This window comes from Archocentrus centrarchus, chromosome 3 (genome assembly GCF_007364275.1).
Source record: "Archocentrus centrarchus isolate MPI-CPG fArcCen1 chromosome 3, fArcCen1, whole genome shotgun sequence".
Lineage (NCBI taxonomy): Eukaryota > Metazoa > Chordata > Actinopteri > Cichliformes > Cichlidae > Archocentrus > Archocentrus centrarchus.
In genome coordinates this window covers 4,536,565-4,555,195 of record NC_044348.1, presented here as the reverse complement: position 1 = coordinate 4,555,195, position 18,631 = coordinate 4,536,565, and the positions used below count along the sequence as shown (strand labels likewise).

At 39.5% G+C, this 18,631-nt stretch overlaps 1 protein-coding gene across 3 annotated transcripts in view; it reads right to left on the bottom strand.

Moving 5' to 3' along the window:
* Positions 1 to 18,631, bottom strand: part of luzp2 (leucine zipper protein 2) — a 148,630-nt gene that overhangs the window by 17,950 nt on the left and 112,049 nt on the right. For all 3 annotated transcript variants that reach the window (XM_030726331.1, XM_030726332.1, XM_030726333.1), the window contains 3 exons: positions 9,110 to 9,172; positions 4,126 to 4,200; positions 3,401 to 3,568 (listed from right to left, as the gene is read on the bottom strand). In XM_030726331.1, coding sequence (XP_030582191.1) covers positions 3,401 to 3,568; positions 4,126 to 4,200; positions 9,110 to 9,172 — 306 coding nt within the window. The remainder of the gene's footprint in view (positions 1 to 3,400; positions 3,569 to 4,125; positions 4,201 to 9,109; positions 9,173 to 18,631) is intronic.

The window sequence follows — 18,631 nt, the reverse complement described above, 5'->3', positions numbered from 1 at the left end:
TTCTTGACATATGTCTCCTCAGCTGTGGAACATTTGGCTCTTTCATGCCCTATAAGTGCTGCTATGTGTTTTTTTTTTCCTTACTGCTTAATATGAGATACATTTGGCACTGACTCATATAGGATCTGACCCACCTCTACATATACAGGCGGAGTGGACAGATGGAGCACTCCAGTAATTTTTACTGTGAGGGCATGCTCAGATTTATCAGACAGCCCGTCAAGTGTACAACAGCAACAGGAGATAATGAAGCTAGCAACTGCTCACAAGTGAAGTGCTGCTATTTGTATGCTAATGAAGTGGGAAGTAAAGACTTCATTAGCATAAAAAAATCAGCCCACACCTTTCCTGAATTTCCTTTACTTGTCTTTTCTTTTACATGATGCTGATTTTGCTCATGCACTTGTATTTATTGGGCTACATCTTTGAAATGAAGATATGATGCAAATGCATATTAAAATGGGATCCTTCTGCTTCACCGTAAACACCAACCAGAATGTAAATGTGAACAGAAGGTGTCAGTTATAGAATCTTGTTTCATATGATGCCACAGCAAAGGTGCTGCAATGACATTGGCATGGATGGTATTCCTGAAGCATGATAAAAAAATTTTAAAAAAGAAAGAAAAATACAAAAAAAAAAAAAAATCCTTTAAATGGCATGTCAAATCTCTTAGGCACCCACGAAAGAGACACAGAGTAAATTGTGACTGCTTTGAGGAGAGAAAAGCCTCTTAAAGCCAGAATTGCTCACCAGTATCATGGCAGATAAGACACAGCGGCACTGTGGCCGACTTGATGATTTCAAAGTGACTGCAGTGACTGCTTTTCAGAAATCAGAACTAACACAATCTCTGATTGAGGTTGACATGACTGCTCGGTAGGGGGTAAAACAGCCAGGGGTACTATAAAATATCTTTTCAAGAAATAAATGTGATGTGTATATTCAGCTGTATATGAGTTGTATATCTTTTTATTCATGTGCACAAAGCCACAAAAATACTTGTAGAAATGTTTGAAGAACAAAATGCCATTGAAATTTGACACTTGTCATTAGCCTTAAAATGTGGTTCAGTAGAAAAATAAGACGCAATATCCTCACCAAAAGCATAATCCTACTTGTGGAATGAATCCTCTTGGAAGTCACCTTGTTTTACTCCTAAAAAGGATTAAATCCTGAGCTCTTAGTTGAGTCTGCTGTGGCCCTGACTTTAAGAGGCTCCAAACAAGGACTGTGTCACATTGAGTTAATAATTTTCATAGAGAGCAAGTCCAACATGCAAAAAAATCCTGCAAAGCCCTAAAATAACAGTGTTTTACTTCAAAAGCTATAGAATAGAATACAAAGACTAACATAAATATTTAGACTGCTGCTTGATTTAGACATGTTATTATTCTGAACAACCTCTGGAAGTGTGTTTGCCCCACAGTTATATTTGGTAGTAATTATTTCCAGGCCTATTTCACTCTAGAGAATGATACTCAGGGCATCAGATTGACAAATAGCCACTTGAAAAGGAGGTAATAATCGCCTGACTCTTAAATTCATATCGCAGACAGTGCATTATGCGTGCTCTGATGTGCGGCGAGGTGAATATTTTGGCACAGAGTTATATTCCATGATGTCACTAAGCTGGGAGTTTCTATGTGAAATGAATTTCAATTTGAAAGTGTTTACACAAAGAGAAGAGGCAAAAAACTGCAGCCTGCTTTATCTTATCTGGAAAGTCAGAGGGAATATTTTACTGCACCATTACAGAAGCATATCCCAAATCCAACTTTCTTTCCACTTTACTCTGCAAAGCAAACTTTTCAAAATTTTATTTTATTTTTCTGAAGATGTTGTAATGGGTTTATTTGGACTGGAGTCACTGACAATCAAACTGATCACATATTGCAAGACAAAGTCAATGCCAAATGCCATATACAGATACACTACATGGACAAAAGTACTGAGCCACCAACACATTATACCTACAGGAGTTGCCGTTGAAACCCACACCATGAAGCTCTCGGCACACAGTTTGTGTGCTGATGTTCATGACAGAGGAGGTTTGGGACTCTGCAGATACTGAGTCTGCTGTGTGTTGACAACTTTCATGTATCATGCGCCTCAGCACTCAACGACCTCGCTCTTTAACTTTAGGTGGTCTCCCACTTCCCGGCTAAGCCGCTGTGATTCTTAAACGCGTCCAGTTTGCAATAATACCACTCACAATTGATTGTGGAATATCTAGGAGGGATAAAACTTCACAAATTGACTTGTAACAATGGTGGCATCATAGTACAGCACCACGTTCTAATTCAATTAAGTCTTTAGAATGACCCATTCCTTCACAAATATTTGTAAAGGCAGACTTCCTGACAAGGTGCTTGATTTTATACATCTCTGGCAATGGAACTGAAAACAGGTGTAACCAATACTTACAGAGTCCTTTGACATGCCAGAGTGAAAAAAACAAAAACAAAAAACCCACAGATGTAACTAAAGCTTGACATGTTTTAGGGCACTATTATTTTGCATACTGTCTCTCTGACACACCTTCTGGTGATGTACTTAAATGATGTGGAGCCATTGTTAGTGGTATTAATTACACCTTTGCTTTTCCTAGTATGGCAAGTCAAAATGTCAGCTGTGAAAAAGGCCCATTGGTCATGCTTCTGGTAACATGAAAGGGCTGTAAAATTACATTTTGTATTCAGCCTGAATTATTCATTCAAGACCACTATGAATGAAGTGGCCTCGGAAAAAAGTATTGTTCCAACAATGCAGTCAGCCATGATTACAGCGTGTCTCCATGGCAAATTCTGTTACTCTGATTTTTTTTTAATTACAGCTAATTACACTGCTAGCACTATTCCTTTATCATAACACTGTGCCCATCTGTAACATTAATAGACAATTATTTGTGTCTAAAAGGTGTTTGTTTTTTTTTTAAGTCCCAGATTGAAACAGAGAAGTCTACCAGCAACTAGACAGAAACAGTGGCAGTCTACCTTACCATCTATTTGATCAACAAAGAAAATATGGCGCCATGTCACCAGAAGCACTGGAAATAAACAGGGCAGTAGATGAATACATGTGCAGGAACCGGCATTGTTCTAATCTTCATTTAAGAAAATAATTATGCCTATTAATTTTGTAATTTTTTCCCCCTGTGGTATCAAAAATGGTGCTGCCTATCAAGTTTGAAATTCTAGTATCATGACAACCCTACTTGAGACATCTTGGCAGAGTAATTGGACTTCTTACAGTGAAACATTCTGATTATTCAGTACATACAGGGTCTGTTAAATCGAGCAGATTCACACAGATATAAAATAGTTGGATTTCTACAAAATTCAGTCCATCTTTTTGAAAAACATTAAATTGAATCAAACTGCACTGGATTCTGAATTACCTTGGCATGTGGCTGTTGAAAGGTGACTCTAGAGCTGTTGATGAGCGATGAGTATCTGAACAAGTGGGTGGGGGAGGTGGGAAATCTGTGACTGCTGCTGGGCTGGTTGTGCAGGACGGCTGAGAAGCAGATGTGAACTGTGTCCTTCAACGCCTTCAGCTGAGACTCCTGTCCCAAAACAAGATTACACACACACACAAGAAGATTTCTGAATCACTCCATGCTGCCTTCCATCCATATGAGAAATTTACTTAAGCCTTAAAGCCATAGGAGCGTATCCTTTAAAGTGATTTCAGAAAAGCTTGAAGGCATCGTTAGGCCAGACATAAAGAGTAAGAAGTCAAGAGAGCAATTCAAAAGAATGCATATTCAAAAATAATTTGCTTTTAATCAATAATAATAAACAAACTATTAGCTTAACTTTGATGTCAGTATCTCTTTTATCAGTTCTTCTCTCCCCATGTGATTTCAACTCATTCAACTTAGCACATCCAGTGAGTAACATGACACCCCCACAAAATAAATCTGGTTCATGTGCGTGCATGTATTGAAGCTCAACATTGTGATGAGAAAATTGCTATGACAACCATGCTATTAAACTTCTACACGTAACCTTCATCACTCCACTCTCTAAAACAAGTCTTTATGAAGACTAATATTACTTCACATCATTTATTCATTCAATAATTATTACTCATTGGTGACACCCCATCCCTGCTATTCACCTTATCCAGTGCAGTCTTCTCCAGTTCTTCCTTGGCCACAGTTAACTTGTGCTCCAAGTCCATTAGCTGCTGCCCCTGCAGAAAGACATGAGTTTTGAATCAGCTGAGTCCTCTTTGTACTGTGCAAATAAAGCACTTCTCCAGCTCCACCACATATCTTTAGCAATATCAATAACAGAAATCTATAGTACAAAGGATTGAAGCTCCTCTTTGTTATTTTGCAGATCATCACTGTTGTTCTTACTTTTTAAAATATGTATTATAACGCTTGACATGTGCATGCGCGCACGCACGCTCACAAAGTTGTAAATATTTTGTTATGTCTTAGACTGAAGATAAAATGTATTCATTTCACTGTTTCCCACTTGAATCTACAAACAGTACTCCACAATGATAAAGTAAAAACAAGAGCACCGCTGAGTGGATACCAACGCTTGGCTGAGGGTGGGGGATGGGGGAGGGGGGGGGGCACAGTGTTGTGTCACATTTTGCATCTATGGTGTCAATTTGAACATCCTAGGTAACATCTTTTTCAAGTTACTGTGTTCACAAGATTTTCAGAAAACTCAACCTCTGCCCTTTGGTTTGAGGTATGGGGGGGGCCGAGACTCAATGAATTTGAACATCCTAGTTTTTGTGGAACAGACGCTGCAGACTATGCCAATAGCTGGAGTTTTTTCTTTGAAGCAGCCGAGCTAATAATTGCTTTTGTGAATTTACCAAAATTCTATAATCTCATAACAATGCTCCATGAGATGCTTAATTTGAGTCCACCTGTGTCTAACTGAATTAACACAATCTATAGATTATGTTAGAATAGAGCTGAGAAGTAGAATAGAGCTGAAGGTGTATGTCAGCGTGAAAACTAAGCCGTGAGACTGAGAGAATTGTCTGCCAACATCGACTTGATCACCCAGCTAAACAGAGTTTTTGGGAACAAAGGTCTTGATAAGGTGAGCAACCAAGAACCAAGGTCAATGTGACAGACATCCCAGGGATCCTTTGTGGAAATGGCCGAACCTTACAGAATCACATTCAGTGCACATTCTTTTATGGCAGAGTAGCCAGATAGAAGTCAATCCTCCCTGTATGACAGCCCACTAGGAGTTTTCCATAAAGTACCTGAAAAAGTCTCCAACCATAAAGGCAAAATCTCATGGAATGAATATGGTCACAGTTCCAAAAAGCATATGTGGAAGAAACTAGACTCTGAGTGTCACCTCATTATTATCATTCCTGCAGTGGTGGCAGCATCATGCTGTGGGAATGTTTCTCCACAATATGGACTGGGAGACTACTCATGAAGGAAAAGATTAATGCAGAGCAACATAAAAGAATTCGGAAGAGACATCAAAATGACAGCCCACTGAAGGTGTTCTACCCAAGTACTACATGAAAGTGAGGGGGTCCGAATCAGAAAGGATATAACTGTCCTTTATTTTTAATAAAACCCTAAAAAAAATATCTGTTGCTTTATTTGTCATTGTGGAGTTTTGTGTGTGGATTGAAGATGAAAAATAGAACTAATTTATAAAATGTGTTATGAGCCTGAAACAACACAAAGCTATGGAAGACTCTGGACACATTGCTTAAGCAATAAGCCACATGTACGTCGTAGTTCTCAGAAGCCTCGTTGGGGTTATTAAAACTGATCAGAGATCTCTGTAACCTTCCTAATCAGTGGTACCTGGAAGTTGTAAGAAACCACATAAGCATGAATTAATTCACAGCGACACTGAAAAAGATCACATCTGAGTATTTGAATGTGGTCATTTATAAGAACAGAACCCTTGAAACCGTCAATCTGTTAATGAGCAATTTTTAACACTTTAATCCAAGGACTGAACACCCCACACAAAAGGGCTGTTTTTAGCAAATGAACCAATATAACTCCTTATGATGATCAACAGAACTTCTTCTGAGACGTCTTTTATTATTGATAAACTCATCAAAAGAAACCCGCACTGGGATCATTTACATGCAGACTGTGTAAAACTGGCCTTGCTGATGGACTTTGAGCTATAAACTTTTATTGGATGTCTCACTTGCCTCTGGAAATGATAGACTACACAGGCTTACATTCTGAAACACCCAAGGTCAGGTAACCCAACAAACAGCACCTCCAATCTCTGCGCATCTCTCAAGTGGATGAAATTTTAGAGAGCGTTGATGTGGCTGATTAATAGTTTTCGGTAAGCATTATCAACTTATGTGGCGCCTCGGTGAGTTTTCTGACAAAGTGTGGACGCTTGGCATGTTCACTGATTTCATCTCATTTTCATGTCAATTTCTGCCAGTAAAGTGGTAATTGTAATGATGAACATGTCTGCCACTTCTACCACTCAACGGCGCAGTAGAAACGGTGTTTAAATTCTTTCTGACAGATGAGTCATGCAGTGACACTCAAGGACAGAGCAACAATCAGTACTATGAGTTTTCACTGAAGCCAAAGAAACAGATCTCACTGTCAGGAGGTCTGTTTTTTTTTTTTTTTCATACAGTGAGTTTGACACAGTTGCACAAAGTCATTTGTAGTTGCTGGGCTTTGTTTGAAATGGAGTCCTAAGCTAATAAAGAACAGCTTATGGTCACAAAGCTTTATAAAATCCTTATAAAATCTCTTTGTGGCAAATGAAGATATTTGGTAATACACATCTGAATGACTTTAAAAATAAGGGAAACTAAAAGGTACTCAAAAATCAGTGCAATTTCTGGAGGCTGGTGACATATTGTCAGATACGCGCCCCTCACCCCGCTGCTTCTGAACAAAAAGCTGTTAAATTCTATTAGATACAAAACATCGAACTTTTACCAAGAAGTTTAGAGAATAATAAATGAATGAGCTAGAGAAATGATTAAGCAGGAGTCCAAGGTGAACTGGCTCCAAAGTAAATAAAAAAAAAAAATGAAGCTCAATATTAGTTTGTTGTCTAAAAGATCTAAATCCATGTGTGCAGTTTTATAGTAAAGGCCATTAGATCCATTATAAAGAGCATCATCAGTGGATAGTCCTTTGAGCACTGCAGGCGCAACGGCACTGACCCAGAAATGCTGACTTTCAGGGTTACTGCCCCCAAGTCTAAAGCTTCATATTTCTGTGCTGAGTCCATTATAAAGGTGTGGGTTGAGTGGGGTACTGGCCACTCTGCTAGATGAGGCGTGTGACGACATCTGTTTTTTCTAAGCTTAAAAAGAATCAGCTCTAGGGGTAATTTTAGTGTAGTGATGTAAAGTAAATTGTGAAAGCTTGAATATGGCTCCTCTGCCACAAACACTGTCTCACAGGGAAACACAGGGGAAGTCACTCTCAGTTCTGCTTTTTTCATGACGTAGTTAGGAAAGGCAAGGGAAACGTGCATGTTTGTAGTGTATACAGTTTAGAGCTGAGTCACGAGTTAGTTTCAGAGTTTCTGCTTCCTTATTGGTGGTCCTTCCATTCTGAAGGCTAGTAACAAAAGTTGTCGACTGAAGAAGACACTGATAGCACTGGCTTCTTTTCTGTTACTGGAGCTGAAGCACTGTATCATTTTGCCAATCTGCTTTTTTTTTTTTTCCAGGAAAAAAAAAAATATTCATACGATTTCACAATTCTGAGTTTTGATGAGTCTGCTGTATGGCATCTTATGAAGCTGTTTTGTTTCTTTCTTTTTTTACTGTGACATTGTGTTGCAAAAGGCACTTTGATAGGGTACAACAGCTGTCATAACCAATTCAACTGCCTCCTGGTCAAGGTGCCTTGACTGACATCCCCCCTGTGATGCTGATGACATTTCTGTATCTTGAGTGACTCTCCTCCACTTCCCGCTCCTGTGGCCCCTGCTGGGCTTTTGATCACAGCACATGGGGAATACAGATGAGTTTTCAGGAATAGCCAGAGGGATTGGACGTGATGCATTTCTCTCTGACCTTTCCACCGGAGGGGGAAAAAAAAAAGCCGTTTCTGTCATCTTCGAAAGATGACTGTTTTTACAAGATAAAGAGAGGGATCAAATTAGCCTTATCTGTCTAATGCTGCAAATCATTAAAGACCATAATGTTTCAAAGGTCTGCATGAAATGTTCGGTGACACTGAGCAATAGCGGGTTTTTTTGTGAGTGACTGATGCAATTTAGAGACAACGATTTACGAGCGGTGACACCAAGCAAACAAGTCAATGCATCCATCATTCACAGACAGAAATAGAACAAGGAACAGGACATCCAGGGACAATATATTCAGGTGTAGGGCTAGAAGCATAAAATTCTGTCCTCGAGGACAGATTCCTTTTTATTCATTTATGTCTGGCACAGCTTTAGCAGTGATAGGTTTAAAACATCAAAACATTTAAGAAATAGCATTACAGGGCATTGTGGCAAAAATGCCGACTGACATTTTAACACCGCAAACAAGGCCTGAAAGGTCAGTCCTTGTACCAGTAAATGCCAATAAATATTACGTGAGCGCTGAGATCTGAGAACATTTAGTCCTTGCAATACATGGGGCAGTGGAGTATGTATGGGTGGGCAACAATACAGAACAGATACTTGTGTGCCATTGTATTTAGTGTGCTTGCAGAGGAAGTATGTGAGGAAGAGGCAAATATCTAATTCCCTGAAATGGGCGTCACCTCTTGAACTGTAGCAATACATGGTGTCATCTGTAATTTCTGTCTTGAAGATTCCCTTATATGATCTAAATGCATAATTCTGTATCAACTTCATCCACTGCTGTCCAAGTCATTTATCCGCATACACCCCAAGATTAAACAGGATGGGGTGAAGCTTTCACAGGTGGAAACAGAGGACAAGACTTAGCAGTATGTTCACTAAGAGCTGGCCGATCGACTTTGCAGCGTGCTGCTTTGCTGGATGGGAGTTTATAATTGTAGACTGAATTAATTGGAGCCCCTTCTGTGATGGGATCATCCTTTGAAGGTGGTATGAAGTACCTGTTTACCCCTGGTCTGGAGCTACTATAAAGCCACCTACCTTCAGTTTGAGCTTACCTTAAAAATTAAATCCTTTTTCCCGTACCGCAGTTCTTTCAGTTGAGCCTGGATTTTTTTGGACTGCAAGAGGAAGATAAGGAAATAAGTGTTAGCTTATTCAAATAGCGAAATTGGTTTTAGATCACGTAGCAGGATTCTGCCAGCTGCAGCAGAAGACTCCTTTGTGAGCATTCCCTGGGCAAAGCTCTGGCTTAAAGGAAGGCCCTACTGAGAGGGAGAAAATATCAAATCTACCCTTCACTGAACTGCATAGTCCACACAATGATGCCGTCATGCACTGGATTCTTGCCCACTGTCTAAACCTGAATTCTCACTCCCACTACACACATTACTGCCACCATCGCTACACACATGCAGGTTCCTTGGTTATGACAGTGTCTCGCCAGTCTTCAGTAAGCAGCTCACACAAACAGAGCGCTTCTTTACTGCCACCCCCGAACATGCACAGTGACCAGCTCAGCCTGACATTCACTCTGCTGCTCCACATCAGTGGGCACCTTGCACACAGAGACCGTACCCTAGATAGCCTGATACATGGCCATCCTCAAAGCTGCTCATGATGTGAGCATGAACACTGAAAGCCTCGACATGGGATACAACAGAATTTCAGCGTGTTAGTCTGAGAGTCCTCAGTGAGGCTGAGTGATGTTTTTATAGTGCAGGTATTGTAAAGCCTTTCATGATAGAACTGTACAGTATGTAAATAAAATTGCTTTGGCTCAACTTGAACCCTAAAGAACTGAAGTTTTAAAGCAACATTTTTTATTAGTTATGCTTTAAAATTCCAAATACAGACAGACATTTTTGTATATTTGTGTCACTGTCTTATTTCTTTCCATGTTTCTATCTATCTCTACATTTTCTTGGCACAGTCAGTTAAAATGTGACATGAGGTCTAATCTTTTACCAAAGCACACTGAGCACAATGCCAAGGGACAAATTCACTTCATAGGGTTTTGTGTAGTTGACAAACACCTGTGCCTTTTTATATGAGATTCTTTATCTTATTTTTCCTCTTCCCAGGGTGATTCCATGTCCCAGGACACCTATCACTGTCTCGTGTAACTGGATTAAAAAACTGCATCCCGGTGCTCCTCATAAAAACAAGCTGTTAGGTTAAATAAACACAGAGGAAACCTTATGACTGCGTCTCATGGATGTATGCAATTTGAAGTGGTTCAGTTTGTTTTGTTTTTTTTTCTGTGACCCAGGTCATTAAATAAAATGTTAGCAAATTAATTTTATTTGCATCCGTTAAGTGGAGCTTTTGAGATACTTACCGGTAATAGAATGAATCACTTTAAAAGGCCACAGAATCATGTGGAGTATTAACTCAGAAATGCAAATATCTGAATGTACTGCACTCTCTGGATTACCAAAGCCTTCCTGGGTTTTCTTTTTTTTTTAGTTAGAAAATACTGTGTGAGCCATTTCCTCTGTCAAAGAGAATCACCAAAGTGTGTCTTTGCAGTTGTACGCTCAAACTGTGGGGTAAAAGTCTGAACCTGTTTTTATTGACACTGACAGAAAAAGATGCCTGAGAGAAATGTTGAAAATCCTTTAAAACACAGCAAGACTAAACCTGACAGTTAGCAGGCTAGTTTAGTGGTTTCAGTTACCTTGGATACTAAGTAGGAAAGCCTGTAAGACACAGTAATGGAACAGGATTCTGAGTTAAATGAAGGAGACTTTTCAAAATATACTTCCACTACCTGTCTTGATGGCATACACAGCCCTGCTGAATGCAATAGTGCATTAAGTGCATTAAAGTTCTCAGCTGGAAAAGTATGGATTGTCTGCTTCAGGTTAGGGAGGACTTGATGCCTCAAGTGGAGGAGTAACTCGAGGGCTTGTTCTCAGGTGGGGGGGGGCAGAACTGAGCTAGAGGTTGATGAGTAGATTGGTGCAGTTTAGGCATTGAAGCAGACGTTGTGCTTGTCTGCTGTGGTGACTAGCGACCTAAAGCTGAAAGTAAAGCTGTCTATTTACTGGTTCATCTACACTGCTATCTTCACCTATTGCCACGAGCTGTGGGATGTGGCTTAAAGAACAAAAAAAGACACATGCAACGAAAATGAGCTTGCTCTAAGGGTTCCTGGAATAACTCTTGAGGATAGGGTCATTTTGGAGGGACTCAGTGTAGAGCTGCCACTCCTCCACTTTGAGAGAAAGCAGTAGAGCTGTTATGGTCATGTCCAACTGAGAGAAGACCCCAGAGGCAGGCCGAGGACAACAGATTACATCTCTCAGCTGGCAGCTGGCCTCAATACCCTCACACTCCACCCAAAAGCCCTGGAGGTGGTGACTGGGGAGAGGGAGGTCTAAGCAACTCTGCTTAGACTCCTGCCGCAATGATCCATGCCCAGATAAGTGGTAGAAAATGGATGGATGGATGGCTGTATGGTGTAGCAATGACCTGTGACTGAGACAGATCCCCAGGCAGTATGTTTTGCTGCAGCATGCTTTCATAATTTTGTTTCACTGTGCTCTGCACAAATTCAAGGCACTGTGAGCAAGACACAGCAAATGAGCTCTATAAGGTAACTATGCTTCCTCCATTCACAGTGGGGAGATGTCCTTTTTTAAATGTGTCATTTCTTGTGAACACAGAGATGATGTGACTTACCAAAAAGGCTGTAATTTTGTTACATCTGTCCAATTGCTAACAAACATTGTCTATTGTTGATATGCATAATAGTAAACTCCAGTCAGGATTTTTTATGCTTGTCTTTCAAAAGTACTGGCATTATTATATGGAGCTCACTTTAATGTGTTTCTTGAGGTTAGGTTCGTGCAAAGAACTTAAATTAATATTAGCATTTGTAGGATCATCAGGCCTGGCCTCTAACATGACCTCTTGACTATTATTTCCCTTCTTTTTTCCTCTATTTTGTTTTACTCTGTCACAAATCTGACTTGATGCTAAATGAAAGCACACGTTTTTTACTTTCAGCCAGTTCACTAAAGTAACCACAATAATCAATCAAAGCACTTCTGAAAGGTTTGGCTAACTTCAGTTTTATCCACGGTTTTATAATCCACTGTGTACTCACAAAAAACCAAAACAATAACATCAAATGGATTAGAGTTCCCTGTATTTTAATCAAACAGTATTGGCATGTCTGGTTTGCTTATTCACTGTTTAAACATGTAGTGAAGTGGACAGATTTATATTTTCTTCCAATAACAAGCTGAGCCAACCTGACACAGAGCTACTCAACATTATCCAGCAAGAAAAGTACAGCGAGAACTCATTTTCCCTGCATTTAGTATTTTTAACTTTTGATCGATGGCTTTGAGGAAGCAATATTTTTTTCAAGAGCTCTAACTTGACAGAAATGCCTTCAACTTTTCCGACTTTTTAAGAATCCATGGACTTCTTATGAAGGGAGCAGCAGAGCATGGTGATAATGTTCCGTGGACTTATTAGTATGAGCGACATTTTTCTCATTATGCAGTCATTTAATCTGCCATTAATATAAAATACTTATTAGTGCAGCTATAAATAATGTTTTATTTATTCCCTTGTCAGACAAATGAGAAAATGAATTTGTTTGTATGTCAGAATGCTGATGTCTCTCTAAATGTCATTACCCTTTGAACTGGAGAAAGCTCCGATTGTTACTGCACGCACACACACACACACACACACACACACACACACACACACACACACACACACACACACACACACACACACACACACACACACAAAGAAAAAACAAAAAGATAACAGTAACATCTTTTACTGTGAAAGTGAACATTTACCATTTGTGGTCTGTGTCGCATTTTTCAAGTTTCACTACTGCTTGGTGGTTAGTTAGTGAATGTTTGCAGACAAATCAGCATCTTCCATGTAAACTGGAGGCAACCAGAGAAATCTGCTGGCAACAAAAGCGATCACAAGGAGGTTTTTGGTGCAGTCCCCCCCTCTCTTTTCACCCAGGGACAGACCGCTACCTCCAAGAAACCACTCCGTAAGTGGCTGGGGAATACACATTTGTTTTCCTAGTGACAAGAAGGACAAGAGACTGGTTACTAACCAGTCTCAAAGCCTGTTCGACTGAGGCCTAAGGTGCAACAAAGGTGAAATGGCACCAACAGATGACGGATAAAGGTGTCCAGGCATATATATCGCAGGTGCAGTTGCAGCATCACAGATTTGTCTCCTTCCACATTGAAACACATTGTCCTGTTTGTAAAGTGTGTATTGGCTGAAGCATGCTAGCTGGGTTCAGACCGGGGACTGGCTCACAGCCCAAATCATACCGTCTGACGTATATATTTTACTTCAATCCTTTCAGTCAGGGTAATCTGATTTATTCAATGCGGATAGCGATGTACAGTTGCATGATAATTTAATTTTTTATTTCAATATTCTGCTCTTGTACGCTCCCTTTACACAAAATTAATTATATTGTAGGATATATCACTGAAGCTGAGAACACATATCTCCCAAAACAAGGTTTTATTGACGCAGCCAAACAAAACTGCTTTCATGTCTGATTAGTGGATGAGGCATTCTATTATATTGAATTTAACTTCATGGGTAGAATAAATAATAAATATGTTAAGACTCAGAGATGCAAACAAGGAGCAACAAGAAGGACATAAATGATGAGGGACATGTGTCTGACACAGCTCTTGATATCTTCCCTGGTTTCCATATGCATAGAACATAACTGGCACTAACGCATTTCATTCCTGATTCATCTGAAAAATATTTACACAGCTAACTGTTTGGAACATGTCAGTGAAATTGATATATGCCCATCACACAAACATGGTAAGATCTATTTTTAATTCTGTGCAAATCAGCTGCATGGAGTTTTAGTTTTGCACGCAGTACAATACCATAAAATAACTTTTACTGATGTCAGACTAGCACACATGCTATTTGAAGAACTGTACAGCTCCTTCTTTCACACACATGCAACTAAAGCCTAATAATAAATGGAAGCAAAGAACATTTATTAAAATAAGTGATGCTTCGTTGGGAAAGACTTGTCTGATATGTTTCCCAGCTCATTAATTGCCACAAAACACACAAGATGATGATGGCACACTGCTCTATTCACAAAGCCCTGTAGAATTAATTACATGAGGCCATTCACCTTGAAATCCTTCATTACAGGAAATCCTCCCAAATCCAGCATATTATATCTTATCTGCATATGTGAGGTTTGGGTTACTCAGTGTTTTCATTAATCCGAATGCAACAATGAGAGGTAATTCCAATGATAACGGCGCTGAAATATGGAAGTGTGACATTCTTCATCCGAATAATGACACCGTGAATTTAACAGAATAGGAAACAGGCGATAAATTCATGCTGGTGAGGAAAAGTTGTGCAGTGGATTACATCGCATCTCTAATGTTATGTGTCAGTCTCCTTTACTGAATGGCCTTAACCTTGACACTGACTCAAGTTTTGTAAGCTATCAGATGTTTTCCCCTAGGATATCACTGTCTGTCTGTGGGAGGGTTGCATGACATTTTTCCAATGAAATGGATAAAAAGAAAAAAAAAAATAGCCAGATATGTGTAGCAGCCAGCAGAAGCTTCATCAGAAGTAGACATGTTTCCTTTCAAATTAAAATGCAGGGCTTAGATTGGCAAGTTTTTGTTTTTTGTTTTTTTCTGTTATTGGTGAAACGAACACACTCTCACCTGACACACTGTGATAATAATGATTAATTCCATTATTGTATTTCCAGTGTTTTTCAGAATCAAAAATAAAATCTTATCCTATAATGAAATTCAGTAAAGTCAGATTTACTGAAACATTCAAATTCATTTAAAATCAATTTAGTGCAAATGATTACACATCAATGAATTGTTTTCAGTGACGCTCAGGCAAATTGAATAACACAGCCAAGAGTCTAATTAGCCCTATTAACCCTCATAACATCGAATGGAGTTGTCTGCTCCTTATGCTCAGATGGAAGAAATGAGTTTGAATTAACAGATCAACTGACTTGGCAGCACTCTCACATACTCTGACACTTATATTTGTTATTTTATAGCTGTATTTTATAGCAGAAAATGATTAAACATGAAGCCTGGTGCCTGCTTAATATTTTAGAATTGCATATGATGGCATTATAATTTAATAGAGTGATGAAAGCCTCAAACCTGCATTTCCAAAATTTATACATAACATGCTTATATGAGTAGAGAAAAGTATTTTCCCCTGTGCTAAAGCTACAAAAGTTAATCAATTAGTCTCTGATCAGAGAATTAATAAGCAACTGCTTTGATGAATAATTAAGTGGCTTAAATAATTTTTCTTGCAAAAACTTCAACCAATATGCCCTGGTACTAGCCTCGCCACTCAACTTACAGTACTTTCTAACTTTTTATGTTATGCCCCCTGTCATTACCCTGTTCCATCTAATGGACTCAAAATACCAAACAGTGTATCTTTAAAATAGTAAAAAAGTATTAGTTTATCCTCTCCCTTAGAGATAGGGCGAGGAGTGCAGTCATTCAGGAGGGGCTCAGAGTAGAGCCACTGAACCTCCACATTGAAAGGAGCCAGTTGAGGTGGCTCGGGCATCTGACTACGATGCCTCCTGGGCGCCTCTTGGGTGATGTGTTCTGGGCATGTCCTACCGGGAGCAGGCCCCGGGGCAGACCCAGGACACGCTGGAGAAATTATATATCTCGGCTGGCCCGGGAATGCCTTGGGGTCCCCCAGGACGAGGTGGAGGAGGTGGCTGGGGAGGTCTGGGCTTTTCTGCTTAGGCTGCCCCCCCCGACCTGCCCCCAGATAATTGGAAGAAAGAGAGCGAGAGAGGGGGAGGGGGGGGGGGGGGGGGGGGGAATGGATGGCATACACACAAATTTCTTTTCAAATCAAGACCAGATACAAAACTTTAGTCAAAAGAAGGCCCAGTATATAAACAAAAGTATTTTGTTCTTAAGTGCTCTCACTTTATACTAAGAGCATAAAATACACTCACTGGCCACCTTCTTAGGTAGACCTGTTCACCTGGTGATTAGATATTCAGTAAAGCAAATATCTAATCGGCCAATCACATGGCAGCCCAGTGTAGACACGTATAGACATGGTCAAGATGACCTGATGATGTTCAAATTGAGCATCAGAATGATTAAGAAAGTTGATTTAAGTGAGATGGTTATGTGGCATGGTTATTGATCTGATTTTCCCACACAGCCATCTCTAGGGTTTACAGAGAATGGTCTGAAAAAGAGAAGATATACAATGTGCATCAGTTCAGTTCAGTTATGGCTGCTTCCATCAGGATAACACACCATGTCATAAAGGTCAAATCATCTCAAACTGGTTTCTTAAACATTACAGTGAGTTCACTGTACTCAAATGGCCTTCACAGTCACCAGATCTCAATCCAATGGAGCACCTTTGGGATGTGGTGGAACAGGAGACTCACATCATGGATGTGCAGCTAACATATGTGCAGCAACTGTGTGATGTTATTATGCCAATATGGACCAAAACCTTTGAGGCATGTTTCCAGCATCTTGTTGAATCTGTGCATATTCAACAAGAATATAGGCAGTTCTGAAGGCAAATATGAGTCTAACCTGGTATTAGCAAGGTGTACCTAATAGAGTGACCAGCAGAGTGTATATTTTTTAATGGATATTTTCTTTAATTTATTAGACAGTTTGTTGATGAGTAAGTCATAAGTACAAAGTCATCAAGTTTATAGTAAGGCAGAATGTAGGATCAGGCCATGCATATGACTAGAACCCTTACAGTGTTGTTAACATGTAATCCAAAATCTTTTTGGCTGAGTAGTTTTCACAACACCACATGGATTAAGAACATAGCTCCTGCTATGTGAGGCTGATCCTCCACCTCACTTAGCAAGAAAAACCCAAGTACAAGTTAAATCAGCTTTGTAAAAACGATTCCCACACCAAATGAAATACATTACAATATACAATACAGTAATTCCCAAGGCTCACAGCTCTCAAGATGAGAACAAAAACCACACAAAACATCATGCTGCTGTTTGCTCTTACAAAATCCCAAAATGTATCATGTGCAAAACAAATGGAATTAATTCCTAGAAAGTTTATCTGAGGTCAGCTGAAAAAAAAGCCTAATCTCAGTTCTTGGACATCGCTTCAAAGAATTGATTTAAGATTCAAAGATGCTATCACAAAAAGGAAAGAAAATGAGAAAAAAAAATTCCCTGACTCAGTGCTTTGAAAAAAATCTTAACTAAGAAGATCTTTGAAGATAAAACCATCATTTTCTAGGGAACAATTACATAATGCTCTTCAGTGTTAAAAATGAGAACAACTTTATGATGCTTTGAGCAGGTATTCATATTCATGACTTTATATAAAACACAGTAAAAAGGCAATAATCAATACAAATAGTCAAAAATAAAATTATTACATCATAGTGTTATACAGAAGGAGCAGTCAGTCTCAAGCTACTTGTCATTTCTTTATATTTTGCTTGCAATGAGCCAGACGTTCTTGTAAATTTTGGTCTTGAGCAGTAATTCTCTGGGCTTTCTTTCTGAAGGTCCTTCACAGTTTTCCTTTGGACATTGGCTGCTTTTTCACTCATTTTCAATCCAGTCCTTGTATCCAACCATTTTCAGAGGAATGTTTTTTTATTGTTTAAGCCACTTAATGCTGACCATTGAATCATTTATGCATTAAAAAAAAGCTAACTCAAGGGCTGAACCAGTCAGTGCTGTGTCTACATATAATAGACGACTTGGCAAAGAACAAATTTTCAACTCTATCTTTAGGCACTTTAGTAGCAGCCTGTCACAAAACACATAATTTGCTCCCATTTCTTTATGCCAACGATAACACAATTTGACAGGCATAAAATAGTATTTTTGCACCAACACGGTGATTCCCAAAGAGCTATGAGCTGAAATCTTGGCTTACGTATCTTGGCATAATATGCAGCGTGTCCTCAAAAAATCTAAAGAAAAATGGACCAGTGGAGGACAAAAGAAGAAATAGCAGGCCTAGACAACTATGTACAGCAGATGATCAGTATCTTAAAGTCATGCCCTTAAGAAATCTGAAAAAAATGCAGCAAAGATTTGACACAGGACATGAGAAATGCAGCTGGCCCTTCACTTCATCCATGAAGTGTTTGCAGAAGCCTCAGTAGAAGGGTGACTGTCAAGAAGCCATTCTTAAGGAAGGGAAACAGGCAGAAAAGGCTGAGGTTTGCCACATACATGAGAACTGGACTGAAAATCACTGGCAACAGGTCTTATGGAGTGATGAATCACTGAGGACAGAGAGAGGTCCAGCAGTGAGTGTCTACAACCACCTGTAAAAGAGGATGGAGGCTCGGTCATGGTTTGCGGCTGCATTTTGGCCAGTAGTTTTGGGGATCTTGTCAAATTTGAATAATGAATCCAAAAAAGTACGGTCAGATTTTGATCCAACATGCAATTCCATCTGAAAAGCATCTGATTGGCAGCAACTTTTTCAGCGTGATCCCAAACACACTGGCAATGCAGTAAAAACATACCTGGACAGAAAAAC